At 32.6% G+C, this 27,707-nt stretch overlaps 2 protein-coding genes and 1 long non-coding RNA gene across 3 annotated transcripts; 1 reads left to right on the forward strand and 2 right to left on the reverse strand.

Moving 5' to 3' along the window:
- Positions 1-10: 10 nt before the first annotated feature.
- On the reverse strand, positions 11-2,556 carry LOC134266451 (uncharacterized). Its single transcript, XM_062748686.1, has 4 exons — positions 2,431-2,556; positions 2,225-2,339; positions 2,012-2,141; positions 11-1,634 (listed from the first exon to the last, which is right to left on the reverse strand). Exons 1-4 carry the CDS (start codon positions 2,539-2,541, stop codon positions 263-265), a joined length of 1,728 nt encoding a protein of 575 aa, XP_062604670.1. The 5' UTR covers positions 2,542-2,556; the 3' UTR covers positions 11-262.
- Positions 2,542-27,561, reverse strand: LOC134266452 (uncharacterized). Its single transcript, XM_062748687.1, has 8 exons — positions 27,503-27,561; positions 27,214-27,420; positions 26,158-26,393; positions 25,736-25,985; positions 20,901-21,053; positions 17,292-17,460; positions 15,926-16,116; positions 2,542-2,668 (listed from the first exon to the last, which is right to left on the reverse strand). Exons 3-8 carry the CDS (start codon positions 26,385-26,387, stop codon positions 2,603-2,605), a joined length of 1,059 nt encoding a protein of 352 aa, XP_062604671.1. The 5' UTR covers positions 26,388-26,393; positions 27,214-27,420; positions 27,503-27,561; the 3' UTR covers positions 2,542-2,602.
- Positions 6,763-9,367, forward strand: LOC134266450 (uncharacterized). Its single transcript, XR_009991978.1, has 3 exons — positions 6,763-6,778; positions 8,992-9,098; positions 9,296-9,367. It is a non-coding gene; the product is annotated as an uncharacterized LOC134266450 (long non-coding RNA).
- Positions 27,562-27,707: the final 146 nt, after the last annotated feature.

The following is a 27,707-nucleotide window of genomic DNA, read 5'->3' on the forward strand; positions in this document are numbered from 1 at the left end:
AAGCATATATACAATGCATGTTTTCAATTTTCAGGATAATATTTTTATGACTGCTCTCGTTACCAGTTTCATTAAATTAATATATGTATACCTCTGAATTCACAAAAATTTAGTTTCTGCTAAAGATATAAGACTATTTTTGATTTGACGCAAAACCAGTTAGTTATTATAACCTAGTTCAAAATTTGCACAGCTTTCTGAATAGGCATCAATGCTGTCGAGTAACCGTCATTTCCGTCTCCCCTCTATGAAGAACTTTGTACTAATTTTCTGGAGTGCGCTTTCTTTCTTCTGGTAACGTCTCATAGGTATTAGTTGTCGACGATTGGTTTTGGCTTGTGTCACTAGATATCGGAATATCTCTCTCTTCTCCACGAAGTCCCTGATACTGGTTTTCTGGAATACGATTTCCTTCTTCTGGTAACGTCTCGTAGGAAAAAGTAGTCGACGATTGGGTTTGGCTTGCGTCACTAGATATCGGAATGTCTGTCTCCTCTTTAAGAAGTCCCTGATACTGGTTTTCTGGAATGCGATTTCTTCCTTCTGATATTGTCTCGTAGGAAAAAGTAGTCGACGATTGGGTTTGGTTATCTTTACTAGATATTGGAATTTCTGTTTCCTCTTCTAGAAGTTCCAGATACTGGTTTTCTGGAATGTGATTTCTTTCTTCTGGTAACGTCTCGTAGGAAAAAGTAGTCGACGATTGGGTTTGGTTTTCTTTACTAGATTTTGGAATTTCTGTTTCCTCTTTAAGAAGTCCCTGATACTGGTTTTCTGGAATGTGATTTCTTCCTTCTGGTATTGTCTCGTAGGAAAAAGTAGTCGACGATTGGGTTTCATTTGCGTTACTAGATTTTGGAACTTCTGTTTCCTCTTTAAGAAGTACCTGATACTGGTTTTCTGGAATGTGATTTCTTCCTTCTGGTATTGTCTCGTAGGAAAAACTAGTCGACGACTGGGTTTCATTTGCGTTACTAGATTTTGGAATTTCTGTTTCCTCTTCAAGAGGTTCCAGATACTGGTTTTCTTGAGTGTGATTCCCAAGTACTCCTGTCTTGTAGGAAGAAGCCATACTGCGTAACCAGATGTCGACATTTTTGTCTCCCCTCCACGAAGTCCCTGGTTTTGGTTTGCTTTCCTCTGGTATTGTCTCGTAGATATTTGCAGTCGACGATTGGTTTTGGCTTGCGACACCAGTTATCTGTGGTTTGGCCTCCCACTTGTGAAGGCAATTGGACCTGTTTTCTGGAGTGCGATTTCTTTCTTCCGGTATGGTCTCGTAGATAGTAGCAGTTGATGACTGGTTTTGGCTTACTCCATTAGTGATTGGTGTTTTTGTCTCCCCATTATTAAGACATTGGTTCTGGGTTTGTGTAATGCAATTTCTTTCTTCAGGTATTGTTTCATAGGTACACTCTTTTTGACATGTATCACTTTTAATAGACCTTCCCGTCTCTAGTCTTTGATGTCCTTGGTTTTGGTTTTCTTCAGACCCATTTCTCTCTTCTGGTATTGTTTCGTAGGTAGCAGTCGCTGGAGGTTGCTTCTGGTTTTCGTTTGTAACTGATCTTTCTCTTCTCCTTTTTTCTTCCAGCATCTTCTTGTATGAAATGCCCAACATGGTGTCATTTTGGCTAGATGTAACATATACATTACGTATGTTGAAATTTGGTATCAATTACATTTAATAAACATGCATTAATCAAGTTTTTAAAATGAGAAACATTTATTAAACATAATGAATATAACTGAGATAAGCCAGTCAGTTTTTACATACGCTTTAAAAGTAACTTTAAGGTTACCGACCTAGCCGTGTAATGTATGTTTCAATCGCTGTTATCATCATATATAGGAAGCTGACAGTGTGTACATTTTTTCTGTTTGTACATTTATCAAATATTGAACAGTTCTTTAAGTTTTTCAGATAATTTTACTTGTTAACCTGAGTTTAAATAGACAGGAATAAATTTCACAATCTGTCTAAATAATCCTACTTTTGTGTGATACTTACGACCTTCTTCTTTTAATTAGGATAATTATAATGGATGCAGGTCCAATAGCTGTTATCGTGTAAAGGTAATAGTATTTTTTCTTAGAGTTAAATTCGTGTGGATAAATATCATCTGTAGTGTTACGACATGCTAAAACAAATTAAAATTTAAATATAATTAATGCAGTGGACATAAAAAAAACCTACAAGAGTGTACCAATTAAAATTACGCACACTTTCTTTGGCTCCATTGGTATTGATGAATTTTTGGACTGCATATCCGACAAGTATCATTTTGAGCAGTCTCTCCTTCATCAATGCATTTTCGGTCAATAAAACAATAATCATTCTAAAATAAAAATTGGAGTCTTTATAATATGAAAAACATAACCAAAAAATTGTATGGATTGTAATTTATTCTTGCGTAAAACTTTTTTTACCTTCAATTTAAACACCATTTCTCCATCTTGTTCTTGGAATGTCTGACACCGTGATTGGTATGTGTACTTTGTCCTTATTTCTGTAAAACGGATTTCGTCGTTTGTGACCATAAACGTAAAGCCAGAAGCTAATATATTTAGAGAACTGCTTTGATGAAGTGGACAGTCCCCACTAAACAGTCTGAACTACCAAATTAATTTTAAGAAAGTCCATAATTTTCGTGTAATTTGGTAATATCTGTAAAAGATGAATAAAATGCTGTTTATATTAAAATAGAGAAATACATCGTATTTTATGTCATCAAGGCTTCAAACATTTAAAAGGTGATCTCTCTGTGTTATTAAACAATCAATAGATTTTTTTCTATTTTGTGAGTTCTATGGTCGATACAATGACCTTGTCAGCTATCCCTGCTGACTGACATTTCTCGAACTAATAGTAAGGCCATTTTAACAATTGAATTGTCGACGGAATTTAGCCGGGCTTTGCTGATAACAAAGTCCGGGCTCTAGGCATCATGATCGACTGTCTTTCTATAAATAGCACAGTAACCCCCCTCCCCCCCCCAAAAAAAAACAAAACAAAAAAACAAACAAACAAACAAACAGTGTCAAAGCAGACACTTCAAATTCCGATAAACAAAATAGTCCCATTGCGAGACGATATTCATACAAATATCATTAACATCCTAATCGTTAGAAAAGTTAATGATAAATATTTTTGCTGAAGAATTAAACTGGAGGAGAAAATAGATATTTTGCTTCATTGAAATAATCTTGATATAAGAATTTGTGCACATATGCTGCTGAGTGCATATTGTAAGCAAACTATTTTCAATAGCGCGGGCTTTTTGAAATGTTGAAATTGTTGAAAAGTTTCATGTTTCATATCGTTTTCGTCGATGTTATGATAATTACTGGTTATATTATGTTTTGATTTTTAGCAAATTAATAGTATAGTGAATTTGAATTTTTAGAATTAACATGCGTGAAATCGCTTGACAATTTACATGTACATGTATCAGTGTTTCCAAATGTAGTTGGCGATAAAAGTACTGTTTGTTTGAAACTAAAAGAATGTCTATAAAATAAACATGTGCATTATTTTAACTATGCCAAGACTGAATTTTTAAGTTATAAAAAAAAATGCTTATTGAATAGAAAATATTCGAGAATTTCATAGAAATAATATTTATTAAATTTTAAAATCATAACATATCTTTGGGTCTGTACTGTTAATTTTAATTACTGATATATGGGATATTGGTTTAAATCATAATCATACAGTGTACATGTACAAACTCTACCTGTTAAAAATCAATGACCAAAGGGAAAAAATAAATATGTACTAATTTTGGATCAGACAATATACTCGAGCAATTAAATCCCGGCTTTCAGTTCTTTCAATACTTTGATTCCTTTATTTCCCGATCATGACAAGGTGCACACGAGGGATGCTCACTCCTCCACACGTGATCCCTCCTCTGATGTTTTGAATGTCAGTGTTTGTTGTGCTCCTGATTTGCATTGTTTGAATGAAATTTCAGTTGAAAAACTTTTAGTCATCTCGATATATTTCATTCATTATCTATTCAATATTTTGGACAAAACATCTTTGTATGTTTTCGTATAATTTGAAATTTAAAAAAAAATCGACATTATAAAAACCGAAGTGTTAAACGCTTTGCAAATTAATAAATTTTGTTTAATTTCTTTATAAGAAATGTCAAAATGTTATATGCTCTGTGACTATGAAAATCCTGTTATTGATATTTATTGATTGTATGTTATAAAATGTCCCCTCGAGAATTTTTCGTTCATATAGAGACGTCACCATATACCGGTGAAGGGCTTTAAATTGACCATTACTCTGCATATACGGCCATTGAGCAGCGAGGGTTCTTTATCGTGCCAACGCCTGCCCTGACAAGGGACCTCGTATTTTAAGGTTTCATCCAAAGTACCCCCAAATTTCACTTCAAAGTGCGAAGGAACAGTTGCTTCCCATTTTTTATCGACTTAGGTCAGTCGCGGCCGAGACTTGAACTCACAACCTCCCGATTAGTTTCAAAGAAAGTAACTACCATCAGTCACATACCTCAAATCACCTGATTCGACACTAATCTAGTGTTGCGGCGATGTGATATATACAAGGTTTATGATTTTGAAAGTTTATTAATTAATTGCAAATCCGCCATCCTCAGGAGTCTATTTGCACATCTGTTTTTACAAATTATCAAATTAGTTAGAAGAGCATATCTATCATCGGATGTAACAAAAGCTTGTGAGTTATTTTTCTGTTCAAATTTAAATCTGCGTACCTGTTTTCCTAAAATTTGGTATGCATACTCAGAAATCTCAGACTTAACATTACAAAAAAAAATATTAAAATCCGAAAAACATCTCCCATTTTGGATTCTAAAACTTCCAAATGTTTGTGCAGTTTGCCATAACAAAGTAATTGCTAGACAACAACTTCCCTAAACAATTTATTTCAGAAACACGTGAAAAGAACTAATGACTGTTTTTTTTTTTACTTTTTCATATTTTGAAAGGGCCGGTGTTTTATATGTTCTATACCAAGTTCTTGAAGCCCGTGAACCATGTCTGCCAAGTAAGTACGGCTCCGTGTAAAAATCATGCAGACAGTACAGAAAAGGTGATTCATCGAACATCTTCAAATTCAATAAAATTGGGTTTAATATATTCATTTGGGTCTAAATTGAATATAAACAGTTGATTTTGTTATAATTCTTCTTTTTTCATATAGCCAGGGATAATGTACTTGAGGTGTAATTTTGTATAGATAGTGTGCAAATAATGCCTATTTCAGAAAAGAATATCTTTAAAACCCTAGAAGAAGTACAAAAACTTAATACATAATTCAAATAATGGAAGGCTTAATAAAAATTTACTTTAATATTTTTGTGCAAACGAAGTATTGAAAAGATACAAGGTGTTTAAAATCGAGAATTTGTCAAGATTCTTCAAATGAGTTATCTCCCTTTGCAATTTTACATAGGTGGCGCTAGTAAAAATAAATGGATCCGGGCCACAATTAAAGGGTGAAGGTCAAATGGCTAAAACGTAGCACATGTAGGAAATTCATATGCCTCCCTTTCAATGCTAAAAATAAATATAGATCACATGTTTTAGATACTTTTGGGGTATAGAATAAAAGTAGAGTGTCTAAAGTTTACAATGATATGCAGCAAGGTGCATTTCAAGCAAAAATTATGCCTAGAAATATGAATTGAAAAGAGCATTCATTTGGTTTGTTTACACTTTTTTTGCCAAGCGAGAGCTATCCTGAGGTCACGACGTCAGAAGTTTATTAATAACCAGGGAATTCCACATTCAACACCCCTATTTCTGGATGTGAATATTTATCTGACACATTGCTCTATCATGTGGTCAAAGATATTTTGGAAATGAAGATTTTTTAAAAAGTTACAAAGAAAATAAAACACATGTTTTTACTATATAAGTCTATATGTAAGCTATTGTGGTCCGGGTCCTTATGATGGCAGCCTCCATGGTTAGCTGCACGCTGCAAAGTTATTTTGATGCATCCTGTGATGTTTATTGCAAAAATATGTGTGAAGTGACATAAATTGGTTGAAAGGATTCTACAAGAACAGATTAGGCATAGTTTTCGGGCAAAAGTATAGCCATGACGTGTCGTGTTGATTAGTATATTGACCTTGTTGACGTTCTCTCGAAATGGTACTCGCCTACTGACACCGTTGTGATCTATCTCAGAAGTTTAAATTCTACAGTAATCCACCAGAGTCCAAGAGTAAACTCCCAGAGAGGGGTGGCAGTCCGATTTTGTCAGCTTACTCGACTTGGAGAGGAAGGATAATGCACATTTGAACAGTTACCAGGTCCAGCACAATACCCCGATAAAGGTATATAGCTTGATAAAGCTATATAGCTTTATCAAGGTATTTAAAATACCTTGATCAAGGTATTTTATGTAATGAAAATTCAAAAAAAATTCTTAAAAAATTAATTACTGAAAGTCGAGTTCTGAGTTGTCAGTAAATTCACCCATGCATGTAAAGTGCTCAAACATAAACAAATCAGTATAAAAACATGTCATGTGAGGAGACGTTATTTTATGCTTACTTTTTGATACCAGAGTGTTTTTCATGCACGAGTGGACACACTGACAAAAACTCAGAACTCGACTTTCAGTATTTAATTTTCAAAGAATTTTTTAGAATTTTCATTCCATAAAATACCTTGATCAAGGTATTTTAAATACCTTCATAAAGCTATGTAGCTTTATCAAGCTATATACCTTTATCGGGGTATTGTGCTGGACTTGGTTACATTTGACCAGGTAAGATCAGGTCCAGAACACTGCAGAACAATTTCTTGATTAAGATAATTAATTTTGTAGCTTGAAATAGCTATGTAGCTTTAATATGTTGACGGTGCGACCGTTAAGGCGAGCGCATATACTTATCCATTTTCATTTAGATTGGACATGTAATCCGCACGTGACATTCGGTGCGTATTAGATTCTGACTTCATATGACGTCGTTTATATGTTGCTTTACCAAACAGAAGCCTGAACAAGGCTGATTTCAATCAGTTTATGAATATCTTTCTGTAATAAACAGATAAAATCATTAAATCAAGACAAGTTTATTATTCGTTTAACTTTTGTTGTTATTCTCACGAGAATGTTGCTTTAGAGTTTGTGTATGAAGTGATGCATTGTGGGTCTAAGTTACTGCGGTAAAAAATTCTTAGGAATGAATGTGCAGTAGTGTGAATTTTCTCTTTGCCCAGGTGTTTTCATCAGAGCTCGCAGTTACGTGCATCGCTTTGCGACCCTTGCTGTACTCGCTATTAATCTATTCAAAATAGCTTGGTAAAGCTTTTTATATGCAGTCAAAAGTATTTTACAAGTCCTATATGACAATGTATTATGAGTCTTTAATAAAAAGGAAAAATCAAAGATACTTGTAGTATTGCAGCTGTTGAATACTTTAAAGCAAAAGACGAATTTCCATTTTCTTAAGAGCTCGGGAACACTACCGTTAATAGAAGGTAATTTTCAGCATAATGTTTTTGTCTCTACTCTAGCTAGCATTCTACAATTAATTGAATGAGTCCCAAGCATGACAGTCTACTATTTGTTGATACAAATCAGAAGCGACACATGGTTTTCGTCGATTTACTGCATACTTTATTTACTTCATCACCAAAAACAATAGAGTTTCTTTTTTACTTTATACAGCCAAAATTGAAAGATTAGTTTCCAAAGACACTGCTCGATGCTCACATTTAAAATTGTAGTTTTAGATGATAAATACAGTGAACCTTCAGATATCTGGATGCATTATATCCGAATGCTTCAGTATTCGGACGATTTTTCATCGGAACGAAAATTTTTAACATTATTTTGTCTTATTTAACTGATAATTCAGGTTTCCGGACACTTCACATGTTTGGAAATTTGACTAGGAACCAAAGCGTCCGGATAAATGAGGTACCACTGTAGTTGCTTCCAATACGTACTGTACAAACCTTGTGAAGTTTTTATGTCTTACTTTTGATATTTGATTGAAGGGTTAAATGATAATTGTGCACCTTGTGCTGCTGTCTAAAACTTTGTAAAGAAAACTGATAGCCAATTTACATGCTTTAAGCTTATGTGTCAACAGATAATCTTTAATTTCGTCTAGACCTGTTTAAGTTACTGTGCACTCCCCTATGTGCGATGAGGCATGAATAAGTATGATGGTATGGTTAAGGCAATGTTTGAAAAAACTGTTGCTCAACCGCCAGAGATGCACAAATTTTGTCACAGGCAAACAGATTTGTAACAGATTACAGATTTGACACCCAACTGAAAATGAAAAACTTTTCAAAAACTTGACCTTGGTCATGACTTTTGAATGAAAAATAAAGGGCTTTTCTCATTGGGATTCGAAACCAAGGTGCACATGGATCTTAAAAAATAGATAGAAAACTTGGAATGGTTTAAGTAACAATCTTTTAAAATCTTCTCAAGAACATGAAGATGATGATAGGGAAGCATTCTCTGGTGATGTAGTGTAAAGTTAAACCCCTTTTGGGTAGGATGGGGCCACAATGGGGATCAAAATTTCACATTGCAATATATAGGGGAGAATCTTCCCTAGAAAAGCCATGATTAATATTGTACTGATATGGAAGTTATTGGAAGAAGTCTCAAGTAATGTAGATTCTGTTTAAATTCAATAAATTGTACTAAAGTTATGACTGGAGACATATTGCAAATGATGAAAAATACACTAGTAGAAAATATATTTCACATACAGCAAAACTCATTTACTACGAACAAAGATATAGCAAATTCATCATGGATATAGCGAAGTTATTTTAGATCCCCAGCTATATAAATTTAACAAATTCCTTATATAGATACCGGTATAACGAGTAATTGATATAGCAAAGTAATTTCATAGGTCCCGGTGACTTTGTTATAACTTTGTTTTACTGTATTTCATAAATTAGTATTATTGTTTTTTAGATGAATTAAACTCCATTTTATTTTCACAGAATGTATGCGATGTGCTGCATAATTGATTTGAAGGAAAAGGTTACACTATTTATTACAGACAGCAAGGAAACATCATTGAACACCACCAACTAATAAGACTCCAAAGGTGGGAGAATATGTCATGCAACTATTTTAGATTTTTAATGAAATTACTGCATTATATAAACTTGATATTCCATGTAAAGTAATTTATAAAATCAAAATAACCATTTAGTACCTAAATAATAATGTAGCATAAACTAAAGAATTCTAAATTGATGAATGATAAGTTCATATACATGTATATTGTAATTATTATTTTAGGAATAATGGAAAATAAGATATTTAAAGCTGTCAAAAAGCAGAGATTAGAGTTCAGTGGATTCCATGACGATAATGTTAATTAGGCAGCAATTCTTTTCCAAAGGATCTTAAGTGCTTTTAGAAGAGACTAATAAAAAAGGACGGTCACTTACTACAGAAGAGAAGCAGGGGAGATTAGTGATATTCTGAGTGGCATGACTGTACCTTACAAAGATGTAAAACTTTAAAAATTGTGTTTACATATACAATGATTCTATGATAAATGTATCTAATAATCAATATTAATATGATTAATATTTTCAAGTGTTTTTACATTTTACTGTTCATTAAAGAAAAAAATAATTTGTGTTGTATTTGAATTTGGAAATGTAAAGGAATTTATTTTAAAATGTACCGTATATACTCGTCTATAAGTCGGTCCGCCTATAAGTCGGTTGTATTCTTTTAGGTTAATTTGGAGAGATTTGTCATTGACCCGGTTATAAGTCGGTAAAACTTTTTGCTAAAACCTTTTAACATTTCAAAGCAATGCTTTGATGGTTTTACTTGGTTTCCATTAATTTTTTTTTTAAAACGCCAATATTTAATTTTGATTCATTAAACAAATAAGCTCTTAATGCAGAGTTAAGATAAAAATAGCACTATTTAATTAAGTTAATACTTGTACTTTATGTATAATCTTTGAATGCATAAATGGTTATACATATGTATAGACATTGTTCTTCGATAATCGTCGGACATACATGTATATATAAAATGCTACATTTCACTGTCCAGAAAAACTTGTATTTTTATGACTCGCCTATAAGTCGGACATAGAGTTTTGGACCAAAATTTAACTCCCAAAATACCGACTTATAGGCGAGTATATACGGTAAGCTGATATTCTTTCATGTAAACATGTACTGGCATATGTACATGGTATATTTATTGGACTCTGACAAAAGATGATGCTTCTTCTTTTTTGGTGAAATTATTAATCGCAATGATATTTGTGCACATGATATTTTTTAATTTTCCATAGGGTATGGTATCTATGAAAACTACTCAGCCTTTTTGTTTTGCTATTTTTTAAATCATAGATATAATTTATTTCTTATAATAACTGAAATCCTCAAAAAATGATATTTTGTTGTTTTTTGTCAACATCAATTATCTCCCGCTTTCAGCTTGAAATTAGAAATAATACTGTAGATATAGATATAATTTGATTATTGAAAATAAATAATTATGTTGTATTTGGATTTGGAACTATAAAGAAATTGTTTTGAAATGCTATTTATAATTTAACATGCATATTAGATATATACTTTACATTTATTTGACCGTGATGAAAAAGTGAATTTTCCATTTTTTGTATAAAACTCTTCAATGGCTTTTGGAAATTAATAATCAATTGCACAAAAATATTTCTAATATTTTATTTGCCATAAGGTATGATGTCTAGGAAATAAACACTGCCTTTCTGTTTGGCTGTAGTGTATTTTTTCTTTAATTTTTTTATCATATAGCTGAATTTAGCTGTAAATCCTTTTAAAATTGAAAATTTCAGTTTTTCTCGACATGGATTATCTCCCCTTTTCAACTTTAAATTAAAGACTATTACTGGACGTGGTAATATTTGGATTAATTATGAAAAGTAAATAATTTAATTGTATTTGAAAATGGAAATATAAAAAAAGTGGGTTTGAAATGCTATTCATTTTTTACATGCAAACATATATGGCATATATTGGACTGTGACAAAAAAAGTGAAATTACCATTTTTGTACAAAATTCATCAGTTGTTTTGGGAAATTAATAATCATTTGCACAAAAATGTTTTTATAATTTTATTGACTTTAGACTATAGTCTCTATGAAACTAGCATGGCTTTTTAGTTTGGCTGTGAGGTTTTTAGAAATTTTTGATAGATAAAAATCCTAAAAAATGGATATTTACATTTTTGCCAATATGGATTATCTCCCCTTTTTAGCTTAGAATTAGAACACATTACTGGTCATAAAAATATTTTGACTAGATATGGATAATAACTACTTATGCTGTATTTTAATAAGAAATAAACATATATGTGTTTTATTGTTTAGTTTTCTTTTCATTTAATCTTCATTATTGGTATTTTTGCCTGTTTTTAGAGGAAATTTCAGCCATTTTTTGCGCAAAACAGTTTATCGGTTGCCATGGATACCAATGGCAGAATAAAAAAAAAATTATAATTTTTTTTGGAGTATCTTAGCATACTCTACCAACATGCAAAGTTTGAGGAAATTCTGAAACCCCCCATGAATCACCCTCTGCATGATTTTTACTCGGAGCCGTACTTAAAACTTAGAAATAATTTCCATGTACCCTTTTCCCTGTAAAAACCAATACAAATAAAGAATCACTGTCTAGCTTATTGGATATGCCAGGGCATAGACGTTAGTTGGAAACGTGAGATAATTTGCATAACGGCGACACCCTTTATAAGTAAATTATCCCAAATTCCCAACTGTTGTTGATGGCCCTGCCATAACCAACAAACTATAGACAGAGATTCCTCATATTTACATTTATAAGTGAAAAAAAATGTAAATATAAAAAGTGACTAGATCTACTAACAGATTCAAAATATTCGAGACCCCTCATAGTTTCATTTATTTACGATAAAAAAAAATAATAAAGTATTGATAATTTATGAATAATTTGATTAAAAAGGATATCTTTGTGTGTCAAGCAGGAAAAGTAAGATAAAAATGTGAATTATTTATTCCATTAAATGTTTAAGAAGAATACTAGTATTATAACAAAATAGATAATTCTAGAGTTAAAAAAAAATAAATATATTTGTAAATATTCTAGCTATGGATCATGCCGGACTAGGACCTAATAGCAATTTTCAAATTTCCTAACCGCTTTAATTTACCTTCAATTCACCCAAACACGTTTTGGGCTAGAGAAAATGAAATTGGCGCAACACTGAGAAATTTTACACAGGTGTAATGAGTCAGGGTTATTTCAATCAAGTTGTTACAAGGGATGTTAGGGTTTTGACATGGAATAACATGTCTCCCCTATCATGAAATAGACCAGTCTTATGCTATATATATATAGCGGGTGTTGTCAGAGAATCCGATCAGTGTTCGCTGCTGCAGATCTATAATTATCCAAGAAGTGGCCAGGTAAAGGTGATAGGATAAGCCGAATCACAATAAGCTTATTATAGGGCTGAATAAGCCTTATTGCGTCAACTGGTCGACCACTGTAGCTTTGGCATTAGAAACATTAGGACAGAAAGACGGACAGACAGACAGACAGACAGACGGACGGACGGACGGACGCAGGGGAAACCTATAGTCCCCCCCCGGTTTCACCGGTAGGGGACTAATAAAGACTGAATAAGTCTTTTCTAGAGGGCCAAAGTGAACTGGAGACGCCAGTTGTATAGAGAGCTTTTGTTTATTAGTCCCCTACCGGTGAAACCGGAGGGGACTATAGGTTTCCTCTGCGTCCGTCCGTCCGTCCGTCAGTCCGTCCGTCCGTCTGTCTGTCTGTCTGTCTGTCCGTCTGTCTGTCCCCGTCAGTCTGTCCCACTTGATTTTCCACACTTTTTTTCTAAACGCTTGCAGATATTGAGCTAACTGTTGGTATGTGAGTGTATCTTAATGAGTTACAGGTCAAGTTCAAATTTCGCTTTGCTTCATTGATTTTTGACAGAATTATGGCATTTTGAATATTTTTCATAATCGCTTAATTGAGATGGAGTTCGAACTGCGCTAACTTCCGATTGTCGACAAAAATATGAAGCGAGGAAAAGACGGTGGAGAAATGAGTTGAATTTTCGTCTTAATGTGGATTATTTTATTAGTTTTAAGGCATTTACAACTTGAAAATCTTTCAGGTTTACCTTGGACATGACTTTTGCATATTATAAAATGACATCCTGAAGAAAAAGGGGAACCCGGTAGGGGACATGTATTGCTTATGCAATACTCTCAGAATGCTTGTTAACCAGGACTCTTGGTTGGGGCAGTTGTCCGGGGACATTGGTGTAGGGTGGGACAGGTGGTCCATAGTCAAATTTTCTTTTGATTTTGTTATGATTAATAATGAGAATCAACCTGAATATATTGATCAAGTAAATTGTTTAAATAATCATCGTAAATATATTAAGGTTGTGTCCTAGTGGACAGGAAACAAATCATTGGTTTAAATTATTACACTGCAGAAATCCCGGGTGTCCACCTGATAACATAGACCGCTCTGTTGGGCACACGCGTTACATAGGAATCGTGCAATGAAGCTTTATTGAAAGAGGCAAACTTGACATAGTATATATTATTAGAATAATGATTAATTTGGAGTTCTAGTTTTTATTTAAAAGATACAATAATGATTTAGTTGTCTCGTTTATTATAAAATATAAATTAAAAAAGAGAAAAAAAAATAATGTTTAGCCAACTGAATACCCCCCCCCCCTTTAGAAGAAATTGATTTAAAAATTGGATGATATAAAAATCATTTACAGTGGACCTTCAGATATCCGGAAGCCAGATATCCGGATGCTTCAGTATCCGGACGATTTTTCATCGGAACGGAATTTTTGTAACGCACTTTGTCTTGTTAAACTGGTGACTCAGGTATCCGGACACTTCACATATCCGGACAACTTGACTGAAAACCAAAGCGTCCGGATAAATGAGGCTCCACTGTATACAGAAACTAACAATTTAAATCTTAGTAAGTCCAGAGAAGATCATGATAATGAGGATGATACAAGTCCGATTAATATTTCTTTCCATGCTGCGTGGCAGAAACCTGGAATCGGACATTGGTTCAATAGTCATTCATAGTGATTTTCTTGAAAAGGATCCCCGATTGACCCCTTTTTGATTTTTTTCAGCCTATAAAGGGAACAATGATGTAGTTATACACAAAGTTTAAAAAATATATAGGCATCTATCATTTACTAGACCTTGACCTTAAGAATATAGTTACTTTAATTTTAAGAAGATCTGAATAAGGATGATTTTCCGCAGAAGTAGATAGAAAAATAGTGATTTAAAGCCTAAAGGCTTCAAATTTTGTTCGTGCATAGTGTAAGCCAATGACGAAAACTTGTCTTCGTTTTCAAAAGTTTATTAAATAATTTCAATTTACAATTTCCCGTGATCGTATAGTCTTCGAATTTGAAAAGTGACCAATGCACAATAATGTTCACTAGATCCGTCCCAGAATGTAAAGAGTTTTAAGACTGAACTCCAAATAGCAAAATTTATCAAAAGTCCGAAATAATGATTCCCAGAATAATAAAATGCCAAAGAGGCGTAATAATTTGAGAATAAAACCGGGAATACTCTTTTCTGACTAAAACAGGGGATTTTGTGCTCAGTGGGTATCCATTGTCACATATATAAAAATGTATTTCATTGGCTAATTCACCATCACTAACCACCTACGCTTTGTCCGTAGGTCTGTCCGTTGACCTATGAACCCCAACATGGCACCACCCTCGAATACAGGTAAACACTCATTACTAATATTTATGGGCTCAATCCCCATCTCTGCAACACAGGAGTTCTAGCCTTAAGCATGTTAAGCTCTTTTACTTATTTACTTCAAAGTTCCCAATTTTATTGCTCTTAGTCAAAACTCTTAATAATACCATTGTATTTCCGCTCAAATTTTATTACTTACTATCGATGGGCTTGATTGGTCTATTCGGATCAAAATAAAGTCCTCTTTCCAATTATAAAGTCACCGAATTTGCGTCACTAATAATATACATTCTGATTTAATAAACTTTTATATCATTTTACTTTCACTGCTAATAACTAAAAATGATTATGATATTGATATTGTCTAAGTATAAAATGTTCAAACAATATGTCTGTGCTAAACCCTATAGGTTTACAATATATAGCTCAATCATGATTTGTATGAAACCGTTGCAACCATAGGGTGGTTATAAAAGAAACTGTACAAGAGGAAGAAAAGAGAGATCGGATACATGTCCCCCACTCTTTCTCAGACTAAATTGTTTTACAACTATTAATAATTCTGAATAAATTTTTGTTTCGTGTAGTTAAAGGGACCTAGAAACAGTTGCATTGCTGTTTTGTTTACAATTTTTAACATATATTTTCATTATAAATGGCAGGTAAGTATGTATGAAACTGGCAAAATAGTTCTGAAAAAGGTGTAAAATATGGAAATTTTACAGAGAGCAAAAGGTACACGACAGACAGACGGACAGACATAGCTGGACATGCTTCAATCCGAAAAAATCTGAGTCTTTAGCTCAGGTAAGCTTATAATGATATTAACATTTCAAATGATTTTGATCTTGATAAAGATAAACAAGGCCCAAACTCCTGTTATATCTTTAGACTTTTAGGTGAATAATTTATAAAATATTTTTTTTATCGTGAATTAAAAGTAAACAACGATTTCAACATGCATGGTCAGTGACCAAGACTTTGAAACCTAACCAATAGACATGATCTTAACAAATCAAGTTTAGCCTTCCCAATTGAATTTTCCAAAATTGCATTGCCATTTTAATAACTGTCGTTAAGACAGATAGCAGTGATTGAATTTTATGATATCTCGTAGGATAATGCAGCATCCAACGTTAATGAATTCACTTACTGTTGTTCTGTTAATATAACAAAGCGTCTCAGAATTTTGAAAGAAGTATTCTCCATGAACACTCCCGTACGAGCAGTCTTCTCTAGAGAGGTCACATACTTGTTCATCAAGACTTGAAAATAGATCCGGAGGAGCGTATCTGTCAAAGGAACAATCAGTTCCGGCAAATCCCTCATCACATGTGCAGTTTCCTGTTAAAGATGAAGGACAGATGATACAAACAAAAAATGTATGCCTGGATTTGTATTTATTTTTTGGCCTAATTTCGTTGCAAATGATGCAAAAAATAAATTTCTAGAATATAAAGAAATTGTAAACCCTCTGAGATTTTCAAAAGTCTGCTCTTCTGAAACCATCCTTATTAATCTATACAAATATTTTTAATTTAAGATTCCATTTTTATGCAAATTTGAATAAAAAATGAAAAACTACGCAGTGAAAGTTATTCATATTATTCATTTAAACATGGCCCAGGTAGTTATTTTCAAATACTTTGACAAAAGTCTGTTTGTATCATCTGTCCTTAAGATGAATAAATAATTAATTAAAAAAAGTAATGAAGAATGAATATTGAAACGAGCTTCAGAGTTAAAAATACTTTTATTTTAAAATTCAAGTATACATGTATTTCTAAAACTAATGAACATTTTAAATGATAAAATGAAGAATTTTCCATTATTAATAACTAATTGTTTGAAAATTTACAGATTTAAGAGATCGGGAATTCTAATGCTTTCTCTTCACGTTTCAGGCAAGATAAAATGATGCGTATCTGGAAATTTTACAGAGAGCAAAAGGTAGACGACAGATAGACGGACACATAGCCGGAAACGATTTATGAATAAGAGGTATTTCTCTGAGTGTGTTCACTTTTTCTTCACGTTTCAGACATTTTTTCAAGAGGCAATAATAATACCTCTTTTGATGTATATTCAAAACTTGTGATGTATATTCTATGATATGTGATGTAATGTTCAATATCTTGTGATCTATATTCGAAATATTGTGATGTATATTCTACATCTTGTGATGTATGTGCAATATCTTGTTATATATATTCCAAATCTTGTGATGTATATTCAATAGTCTTGTGATGTATATTCTATAATCTTGTGATGTATATTCTATAATCTTGTGATGTATGTTCGAAATTTTGTGATGTATATTCAAAGTTTTTATGTTTATGTTCTAATCTTGTGATGTATGTGCAATATCTTGTAATGTACATGCATATTCAAAATCTTGTGATGTATTTTCTATAATCTTTTGATTGTGGTCAGTGTCAAATACATACAAAATCATCTAATACAACTGACTCAAAAGCATCCTAATTTATATGCGTAAATATACTGTAAATCATTTTTACCCCCATTGCAAATTCCTTTTTCGCTACAGTTATTCAGACATTGCATTTCGAGCTCAGTTACCAGCTCCGGCTCACTAGATTGGAGAGTCACATTCTGGGAAGCAATGATAGTACATTCCTGATTGGCTGCATCTAAATGAAGCTGTGTTATATTTTCATCTCCAGTCCACTAAATCAAAGTCAATGATAAATATAACTATAAAGTCTTTAAGAATAATAACTCTTCAATATATCATTTATGTTTTGTTTATGAAAGTAAGGTCATATATGGGTGAATTAAAAAAAAAATACCAACCACATAGTTTTCAAAATGCACCAAAATACAGGTGATGGGAATAAATTTCTATGTCTCAGCATATGTCTTAAGATGAAATACATGTCAAATATTTCGTTGACATCTCAATTCACATTCATTTTTTATTCAAGTTATGACCTTAATCTCTTCATTCGTCGCATTGTGTTAGGGGGGTCGGGTCTGGGGGAATATAAGTCGGAAGTTTTCAAATTATCTGGTTTCTCCCCATCTGTCATCTAAGACAGAGGGCGGTTTGTAAAAAGCAAATTTTTACACATGTACGTATGTGTTTTGGAAAAGTGTGTCAAAGATTGGGGTCACTCAAGTTAGACAGTCTTGGTGCCCACTCCACCTCTTCACACAGGAGGGGAGGCTTAGTCCTGGAATACATGGTAAAGTACTTACAATCAGGTGCAATCACTGGGAAACGGGGTAAACGGATATTTTGAAAACTCTTCCAATCCCAAATGGGTGGTATTTTCATTGTTTGGGATTTTTTGTACTGGCGCTCAACGCCAGGCCACCGGTATGCCCGTAATACCTGCTAGGTTGGTATACTCGATATCCCCTCGGACCCTGGGTTAACACAATGTGGCCATTTACTTCCATTGTCCCCCTTTTTCTTGTCAAATTGTAAATTGATATAGTATGATATTTTGTCTAATTGTTTCAATAAATTTGGAAAAAAGAAACGTGTTTGTGACTGTCTCATCAGAACAGTTAAGAGAGTATAGGAAGTACAAACTTGTATGAAATACAAGAGTCTGAGGTTTCAAATGCGTTTATTTTGAATGTTCAATTAATTGTCTACTATGTTGAAAAGAAAGACTTTCCTGATACATGTAAAAATATTCAAAATATTGGGCTTAAAATATAGGCGTAGCAATTTTTGTTTGACCAATTTGTTTTCATGGATGATGTTAAAAAATGCTATACATTGTCAGGAATGCAACAGAAAAAATGAAGCGTAACAAAAAAAAATAATAAAAAAAAACTTATAAGTCACAGGGTCTGTCTATGTTTCAGATCTGTATATGTATGTTCAGGAGTGCAACACCATTTTTTTTAAAGACTCAAGTTATTAGATGAAAAAACGTCTATTCATGTTAAGAAATATTCTTTTAATAATAATGATCGATCTATTTGAATAATTTACAACTAAAAAACGACCTTCATGGTCTTTGCGAGGTGTGCAACAAATAGAAAAGAATTATTGCTGATCAAATATAAATTAAATTAATATAAAAAATGATGAGTACAACTGTTTCTGCTCACAGTACCTCTAGTTATATATTGAAGTATTGAACATGCTGAAAGTATGAAAAACTTGCCGTATATGAATAAAAATTCCAAAAACAACAAACTTATTTCCAAACTAACGATGGGTTATTAAATGTTATAATTTTCAACACATTGTTAAATATAATACATACGTTATCGAAGTGCAACACGATACTATAAAATAGGGTAACTTCAAATTCTAGTTTTATTTGTAAGATAACTTTATATCAAATTTCGTTTTTGACTTGGATTTAAAGAACTTACTTAAATGGACAAAAGGTGATGTTTGCGGAACTTTCGTGTTTCATATAATTTTTAATATCAAAACTTTTCAAACCAGAATTGAAAAGAAATCTACAAGAACCCTTTGATGACAACTTGTATAAATAAAGGAAAAGCAATTTTTAAAAGCAAATCTCGATATATAAAGGAAATGCGAAATATAAAAACAAATCTCGATATAAATAAAGGAAATCAAAATATATGTACAAAACCTGGATATATATAAAGGAAATAGGCTATGGAATAAACATATTGAGCAAAAAAGTTTCTTTGATTTAATTCTGTCACACACGTTTGATAAGTAAGAAAAACAGCAGTTCATTAGCTTTAGTTTTAATCATCATCATAATTACGATATACAAATAAAAAAAAAACATAATACATTATATACCATCCTGAAACTGAGCCACATCAACTGATTGCACTCAGAACATCAAATCAAAACATTAGATCGGCAGCCGCTTATCGTATGTTGGCGAAGTCCATGTTGTAATGAAGGTCATTAAACATGTTAATCATTATCTTTATATATATCGAAGTTTTGTTTATATATTTCGCATTTCCTTTATATATATCCAGGATTTGTTTAAACAATTTGGATTTTCTTTAAATATATTCAGGTTTGGTTATATATTTCGCATTTCCTTTATATATATCAAGGTTTGTTTTTATACATTGTTCTTCTTTATATTTTTTACAGGTTGGCACTAATGGGCTTCCGTAGAAATCAAATCTATTGGTATCGAGAACAATGAGCTCACTAAATAATGACCTGACTCCAATATGATTACATTGGCAAGGTTCCATGTTTTGCTATGGGAGACCCGAAATAAATGTCAGATAAATGTCAGTTTATTAAAATAAGAGGTGCACAATGGTATTATGTAAAAAAGCATCTGCGAAGTATTACTGATTTTTATTTAGTGGTATAAGAAGATTATTGGCAAGTTTATGAAACAAGAATGTCAGCATTCTCTTTTATCATTTCGTAAGTTCTGTGGTCGATACAATGGCCTTGTCAGCAAGTACAATTTATCATTGAGTCAAATGCTGACTTATGTTTTTCATACTAATTTTAGTCCATTATTTATACACTGAATTGACGACGGATTTTCCCGTTATTAGCTGATCATGACAAGGAGAATACGGCGGGTGTGACCAGTCAGCAGGGGATGCTCACTCCTCCATGGCACCTAATCCCACCTCTGATGTTTCGGTAGTCCGTGTCTGCTCTGCTCCTATTTTGTATTGTTAAATGGACTTTCAATAAAGGTGTCGATTTAATAACTTATATCCCTAGGCCTGTTACCATTTTTAAGAATAAAAAAATCCCTTCAGTAAGTTTTTTAGAAAGTCTCTTAGGGTAAAGTGATATTTTCTTTATTCAGTAGAAAGGTTTTACAAAAAAGCTGTAGCATTTTTTTTATTCTATTGTCTATTCAATTGCTACTTAAGGAGTTTCAACTAGAATGCATGTACTATATGATGATAAAAGTGAAAAATATGTTAAGGGTAGTTGAAATTTCCAAAAAAAAAATCAAGTTTGGTTGTCATTGTTTTTGAATTCACCCATATGTATACTAAGTATATTGTTATGTATGCTTAAGATTTGGAGAACAAGTAAGAAACAGGTATTTGAGAATACACGCAAAATTCTTACATATGATGTTTAAAAAATTCATTTTTTGATTTATTGTATGATAATCATTTCGCAACAACAGCTATTCTCGAATATCAAAATTTTACATTACCATAACATCCAACACACAATTTGAAAGCGACGAATTTGTGAATTCTGCAACTTTATTCTGACATGTTTGATACATTGTTGATCTTGAAAATGCAGAAAAACAAATTTCTTCAGCCTCCCCTCTTGACACCATGAATGAATTTCTTTTAACAATCTGAAAAGATATGTTAAAATATTTCTGCATTATTTATTTTCCCAATGTTTGATAGTAATATAAAGTGCAATCAAACAAAAGTACTTGTAATACATTCGTGATACGGATATACAGAACTTTGGAAAAAATGAAGGAAGAGAAAATCGATATCCAAGAGACTTATCTATCACTGCCTTTTGCATTTAACTGTAAAGGTGAAAAAACGTTACTTTCATACAAAAAAGACCTAAAAGGTATTTAATTTCATTTTAAAGCGATTTCAACGCATTGTCTCCAAATGAAACATATGGAGATAACGACCATTATTCAAGATCAAAAGTCCATAAAACAATACAAAATAGGAGCAGAGGAAACACGGACCCCCGAAACATCAGAGGTTGGATCAGATGCCATGGAGGAGTAAGCATCCCCTGTCGACCGATCACGACCGCCGTGTGCTCCTTGTCATGATCGGGATATAACGGAAAACCCGTTGTCAAATCAGTATATAAATAGTTGACTAACAATTGGTATGAAAAACGTCAGTCAGCATTTGACTCAATGATAAATTGTATTTGCTGGCAAGGTCATTGTATCGACCAGAGAACATACGAAATGTTGATTTTAAACGAGACAGCTGAAATTCTTGTTTCATCAACTGTTTGTCAATAATATACCTCCTATTAGAAATTGTTCATACGTAGAGCATGCTCTTGCGTATTTAATCAATTGAGCTATATAAACTCTAAACGTCTATCATAGATCTTGGTAGCTAGATAACCATTAACGTCCTTTGCAAGTAAAATATCCAAATATGAAACAGATGTATCAAACTTTGTGGTATCTTATATTCCGAGCTCACCAGGATATATCGTATCGACATAAGAATAAAAATTACATTAGTTAATTGACAATACATCGTCGATATATCTAATTGTCAAGTTGAAAGCCATAGCAAGTTTAAGATTTTGCACAAATTCTGCTTCATGTGAATACAAAATTAGGTCTGCTAGTAACGGGGCGCAATTGGTACCCATTGGAATTCCAATATATTGTTGGAAGACCAGGTCTCCAAAAACGACATTCTAGATATTTTCAATCAGAAACTCTTTTTGAAGTCAACTTCAGAGTACTTGTGTGTACAATAAGACAGTTTTTTAACAAATTATTTTGCAAATGACCAATGACAAGGTCAGTAAATTAACGAGTTCCATTTTAGTGAAAAAGCAGCTGTCAATGATATCAAAAAGACTGGATTTTAATTTATCGTGGGAATGGTCGTGTATAAAGTTGAAAAGTCGAAGGTTTTTTAGTTTTTAATTTCGGTAAAATCTTGTGATTTAAAAGTGTCCAAAAATTCCTTTGAATTTTTAAGTATCCACATCTGATTTACACCACTTCTTGAATAAAATGTTACACAGTACTCTTGGTGTTTCTCCTTCACTAGTTTATATCTTAGTGAGGTGTAAAGAAATAGGCTTTGTTGAACGTAAGAATGAAGACAAAAATAAAATAGTTTACCTACGTTGTCTACTAGCATCTCATTTTTCTCAATAAAATGCAGATTTCAGAAAAACTTAGAACTGTTTTAAAAAAGAATTAAATTGGTTAGTAGATAATAATTTTCTGTACACGTGGGGAAAACTGAATGTGTTTTTCTTGGATGAAGAAAGATGCGAAGTGTTGAGGACTTTAGCTTTGAGTTCAACTCATTCACTGAAAAAAGTGAAATATGAAGGGGGTCCTATCGATCAATTTTCAAATGGAGAATTTATTATTGAATCTATTGTACAAAAGATTAACAAGATTGCATTTTTTATACATTCAATCTTGTTTTTTGATAAAAGAAGAAAAATGCTATCATGTTCTGCTCTTGTACAATATCATTTAGATTATGTCTGTTGTGCATTGTATGCAGGTTTGTCACTTCTTTTGAAAAAGAAAAAGAAATTAAAAAACAAAATGGTAAAATATATACTAAATTTATCTCCTTTAAATTCCATAAACGGTAAAGTGTATTATTTTTTTAAATAGAGAATACAGGGTATGACAACTCATATAAACCCCTACAGCTCTCATTGTTGCTTGCCAACTTATCTAAGTGAAAATTGTAGTCTAAGATCAGCTTTGTCTGCATATACATGCAACACCAGAGCACCCTCTAATGAAGATTTTTTTAATTTCTCATGTGAAAGCATATCAACCAGTATGCAGTTGTTGACTGTTGTACACTGTAGAGGGAAGTAGTCGAGCTGTTGAAAAGGAGTGCAAGCTGTAGCCCAAGGCCGTAGGTCCAACAGATCAACTGTTTCCCAAGAACTCTGTCAACAGCTGTTTTGTTATACTCCTACTAAATCAAATCCATAAATTTAACAGAAAATAAAACTGTTTTCACAACATTTTTCGTACTTTTACTGTCCCTACTTTTAAGTATCGCTTGGATTTCATCCTTGTTCGCCGCAGCAAAACGAATATCGACCATTTCTGTTTATCTTAACGACATGTTTAAATTACTCGATACTCCTCGGCTGATAACATTCAACTCGAGTTATCCGAGGTTTGCCGAATGAGAAAATATAACTCAATTTAGCGCCATTTGACGTCAGCGGGCAACAGTCTTTATTTACAGTCTATTTTAACAGTTCCTTGACCAACAATCGAAAACAGTCGAAGTGTTGGACTTTTTAAAGTAAGAAATTATAAAGGGACTGTTAAGTAGGGTATAACAAATACTCTTTTATAATAATGGTGCCCAGATCTGGGATTTTTCATCATCTTTTATTAATCTATTATTCATGTTCTAAGAGAAATGGTACTTTTAAGAAACAGGTTGAGAGTTTTTTCTTACAAAAGGGCATTTTAGAACATGAAAGTGATATGTTTCACTATTAATTAATAAAACATAATATTACAATTGACGTTCAATAAATAATGTCATCGGTGCTCGAAAAGAAACGAGAAAACGCTTTTCTATGATTCAGTCTTAATGATTAAAATAAATATTCTTTTTTAATTAAAACACACGTCCATAATATTTTAATTCAATATTTACCGGTAATTGTTTTAAGAACACGTTTTTGAGTATGGCCCTTCGTATACTGAAATATGGCAGGCCCTATGATTACCTGTACATTTTTTCTTTCTGAAAGTTGCTTTTTCAAATTTGGGAAATGAAACGTCAAAGGTTGAATGTTATCCAAGAAAATTGGTGTGACAAAACATTAACTTTCTTTTTACCCAGAGAACTCCTTTACTCTTCATGGCCTATGGATTTGGACACTGTCATAAAGAAATTAAATGTAATGAATTCCTTATTTCGGCTTCTCGTTTCATAAACCTTTCACTTTTTTTTTTTTTTTTTTTTACAAAATATTTGTTTTCTAGACTCTTCCAGATATTGAAATTACTCCCCGTGTAAGAATTTGAACAACAGGACCACTGATATCTAAGAAAATAGCATATAAAACTGTTTTTGTGCTCTTGCAATCCTTTATTCTTTTGTAGGCCTTTGTTGTTTTGTCAAGTGTATCTCATTGTAAAATTGTTTTGAGGGTTTAAAGGAAAATGGATTCAAGTTTCATGATCTGTTTGAATTTCAGACAAACATGAATAAGTACAATTTTTTTAATCTTGAAAATAATTATTCAGACATTCGTTTCATTTATTTCAAAGTACATGTATTGGGTGACCTTTGGGCGTTAATCCTTTTTTACTATCAAACGTTTCTTTAAAACAATGTGAACTACCCCCAAAATGATGTCTATCAAATTTTCTATGTGTCTTAACTCTTAAAGTCAATCAAACATAATACTAGTAATTGATATTTTGTGGAATTTTTGCAAATATACATTGGATGTTATATGTCCTTGTCGCCAAGGACAGTACCAATTTTTTATGCCCATTATATCATTTTTGTTCATTGAAATCCACCTGCTCATGTGTGTATAAAACAGACATTGGTTGCTAGTTTTACAGAAGTTTTAATGAAAAGGTTTACTTTCACTCTTGTTTACCAATTCTTGACTATTCATTTTAAATGCAGTGTCTCGAATAGCCCTTATTTTCCAGATTCTCACAACGGAACTATGTGATGAAAAGTGGTCACATGAACTGTAATCAACTCATTAAACATACAATAATTAGAGAAAGTCAAGCTTAATGGCGTATAACTTCTATGTTGTATGTCATCGAACTGATGACATAATTTATTGAACGTCCCTCGTATTGATACTATCAATGTTGTCATACTTAAATCCAGTTTAATGTGTAAGCAACACAGTGCTTAAATTGTAGTGCTAAACATTTTTATAGTTTTTTTAAATGAAGAAACACTGCATTGTTGTCTTATTTAAGATAAGACCCCATAGGAAATAAGCCATCGAGCTTTAATGGGTTGGTATCAACGGTCACAGTGGAATTATATTTCTAAAATATCAGGATATGCTCCTTGTTATTTATTTTACTAACAAATCTATATAAAATTTCCCAAACATTGTCTTTCGAATTATTACGTGTAATTACATGCATGTGTATTTCTTTTATATATGATAAATTGATAACTAATAAATGACGATGATGATGATATAAAAAGATAACGTTATTTAATGTTGTACATTACCCTTTCTATTTGTTAACCATATTGTTCACCATTCTTTCTCTATAAAAGCTGATACTGAATGGACAAGCATAGAAAATACACTCACCTCATGCTTTACCGATACATCTTCAGATCGTGCATTGCGTTTCGTACGTTTTTTGTCATTGGTTGCTGATGATCTGCACGGAACTTTAGTACGATTTAAATTTCTACATCTTACAGATTCGTCATAAGAACAGTCAATTTTACCAGTATTTGTGCAGTCGCATAGTCGGATATTTGTTTCATTAATTGATTTGAGTTTGTCAAATAAATCAGTGTCTCGTGTAAAAAGGCTAGATTCAGTTAAATTGTACCTGGAATTGAAAAGATTAACAGTTTAAAAAACAAAACAGTGTCCCCTTATATAAAAGAAATGTGTGTGTGTGTAAGGGAGGGTGTATGAGAGAGAGAGAGAGAGAGAGAGAGAGAGAGAGAGAGAGAGAGAGAGAGAGAGAGAGAGAGAGAGAGAGAGTAAATAATACTTACTTAAAAGACCATGACTTTAAAAAATCAGAAGGTTGGTGATTTCCTTCAATAACAGTGTCTTCTTCTCCAGTACTTCTTGTAAAATCATTTGATTTATTCCCATCAAAATTCCCACACAATCCGGATGAGTTGTATTTGTCCGATATGGTAGGAATGATTGTTATATCCAGCTGTAATTTCGTAGGTGGCCAATTTCGTATTAAAACGTTCACAGTAGTACCACTTGGCATTCTTATCTGAAGTGTTTATTTAAATTCACCATTTATTGACTAGGCATGGGGGTAACATATCATTTGTTGTGCCTTGAGGTGAAAAATGTTGTCAATGCCTGTAGGTCCTGTAGACCATTTTCATCATCAAGACCGACAAATCATATAATGTCTGAAGTAAAGCTACAAGTCTTTTGTTATACCCTTCACTTCATATATACCCAGTATGCATACCGTTCACGGTAGTTCAGTAGGTAAATCGCTCGTTCCGTGATCGGGAGGTCGTGAGTTCGAATCTCGGCCACGACTGGCCTAAGTCGATAAAAAATAGATAGCAACTTTCCTTCGCCAGGCACTCGGTATTTTGAAATGAAAGTTTCGGGTCCTTCAGATGAGACCCTTAATACCGAGGTCCCGTGTCACGGCAGCCATTGGCACGATAAAGATCCCTCACTGATCAATGGCTGAGTGTCGAGTAAACGTCAAAATTTGAAACCTTTCACCTGTATATGGTGACGTCTCTATATGAGTGCAAAATTCTCGATTGAGACGTAAAACTACATACAATCAATCAATGCATAATATATTTACATAATATAAAACAATAAAGAAAATACTTTTAAACAGAACATGTACAAATATGGAAAAAGGCTACCCTTAACAATTTTAAACAAATAAGTCGTGTGAGAAGTGTTACTTAACTGGAATTAATGTTTTAGTTTTTTTTGTTTATCTGAAAATGTAATAAATATTTACATATTCCATTGAGGAGAAATATATTATTTAAAAATCGAAAGAGCATATATCATGAAAATAATTGAGATACTCTAAACTAAATGTTACTTACGTCATATGTTTTTTCGTTTACTTCAACAGGATCTAGGACTTTATCATCACACAAAATAAAACCAATATATTTGTGGTTAGGTACATTAATTCCGTCAATTTTATCACAGACATTTATGACGAAAATGTCTCTTCCAGAACGAACAGCTACCGCACAGTTACAGTATGGTGTTCCCTGTCCATGGCACAAATGTTGCCTAACTTGAACCTATGCATTAGAAATTTGTTTTATATAAGTTTAAGGTACGCATTTAATAATGATAAATTAGTAATCATAGTGATATTTTTACCTCTTGATTTTTAGCTTCATTTCTGTATAATACAAACGTGCCATCTAAGTGGTTTTCATATTTCCTAAAAGAATATAGCCATTAAATTAATAAACTTATTACATTATTTATTAGTTAAATACCCCAGTTTGCCCCGGGGGTCAAATTGGGATCGAAAAATGACGTTTTTATGCAAAAAGCCCCTCTTTCCTGAACTCCTCTTACT

The sequence above is a fragment of the Saccostrea cucullata genome, unplaced genomic scaffold (assembly GCF_032062105.1).
Source record: "Saccostrea cucullata isolate Sc308-1 unplaced genomic scaffold, CSIRO_AGI_Scuc_v1 ctg1298, whole genome shotgun sequence".
NCBI lineage: Eukaryota > Metazoa > Mollusca > Bivalvia > Ostreida > Ostreidae > Saccostrea > Saccostrea cuccullata.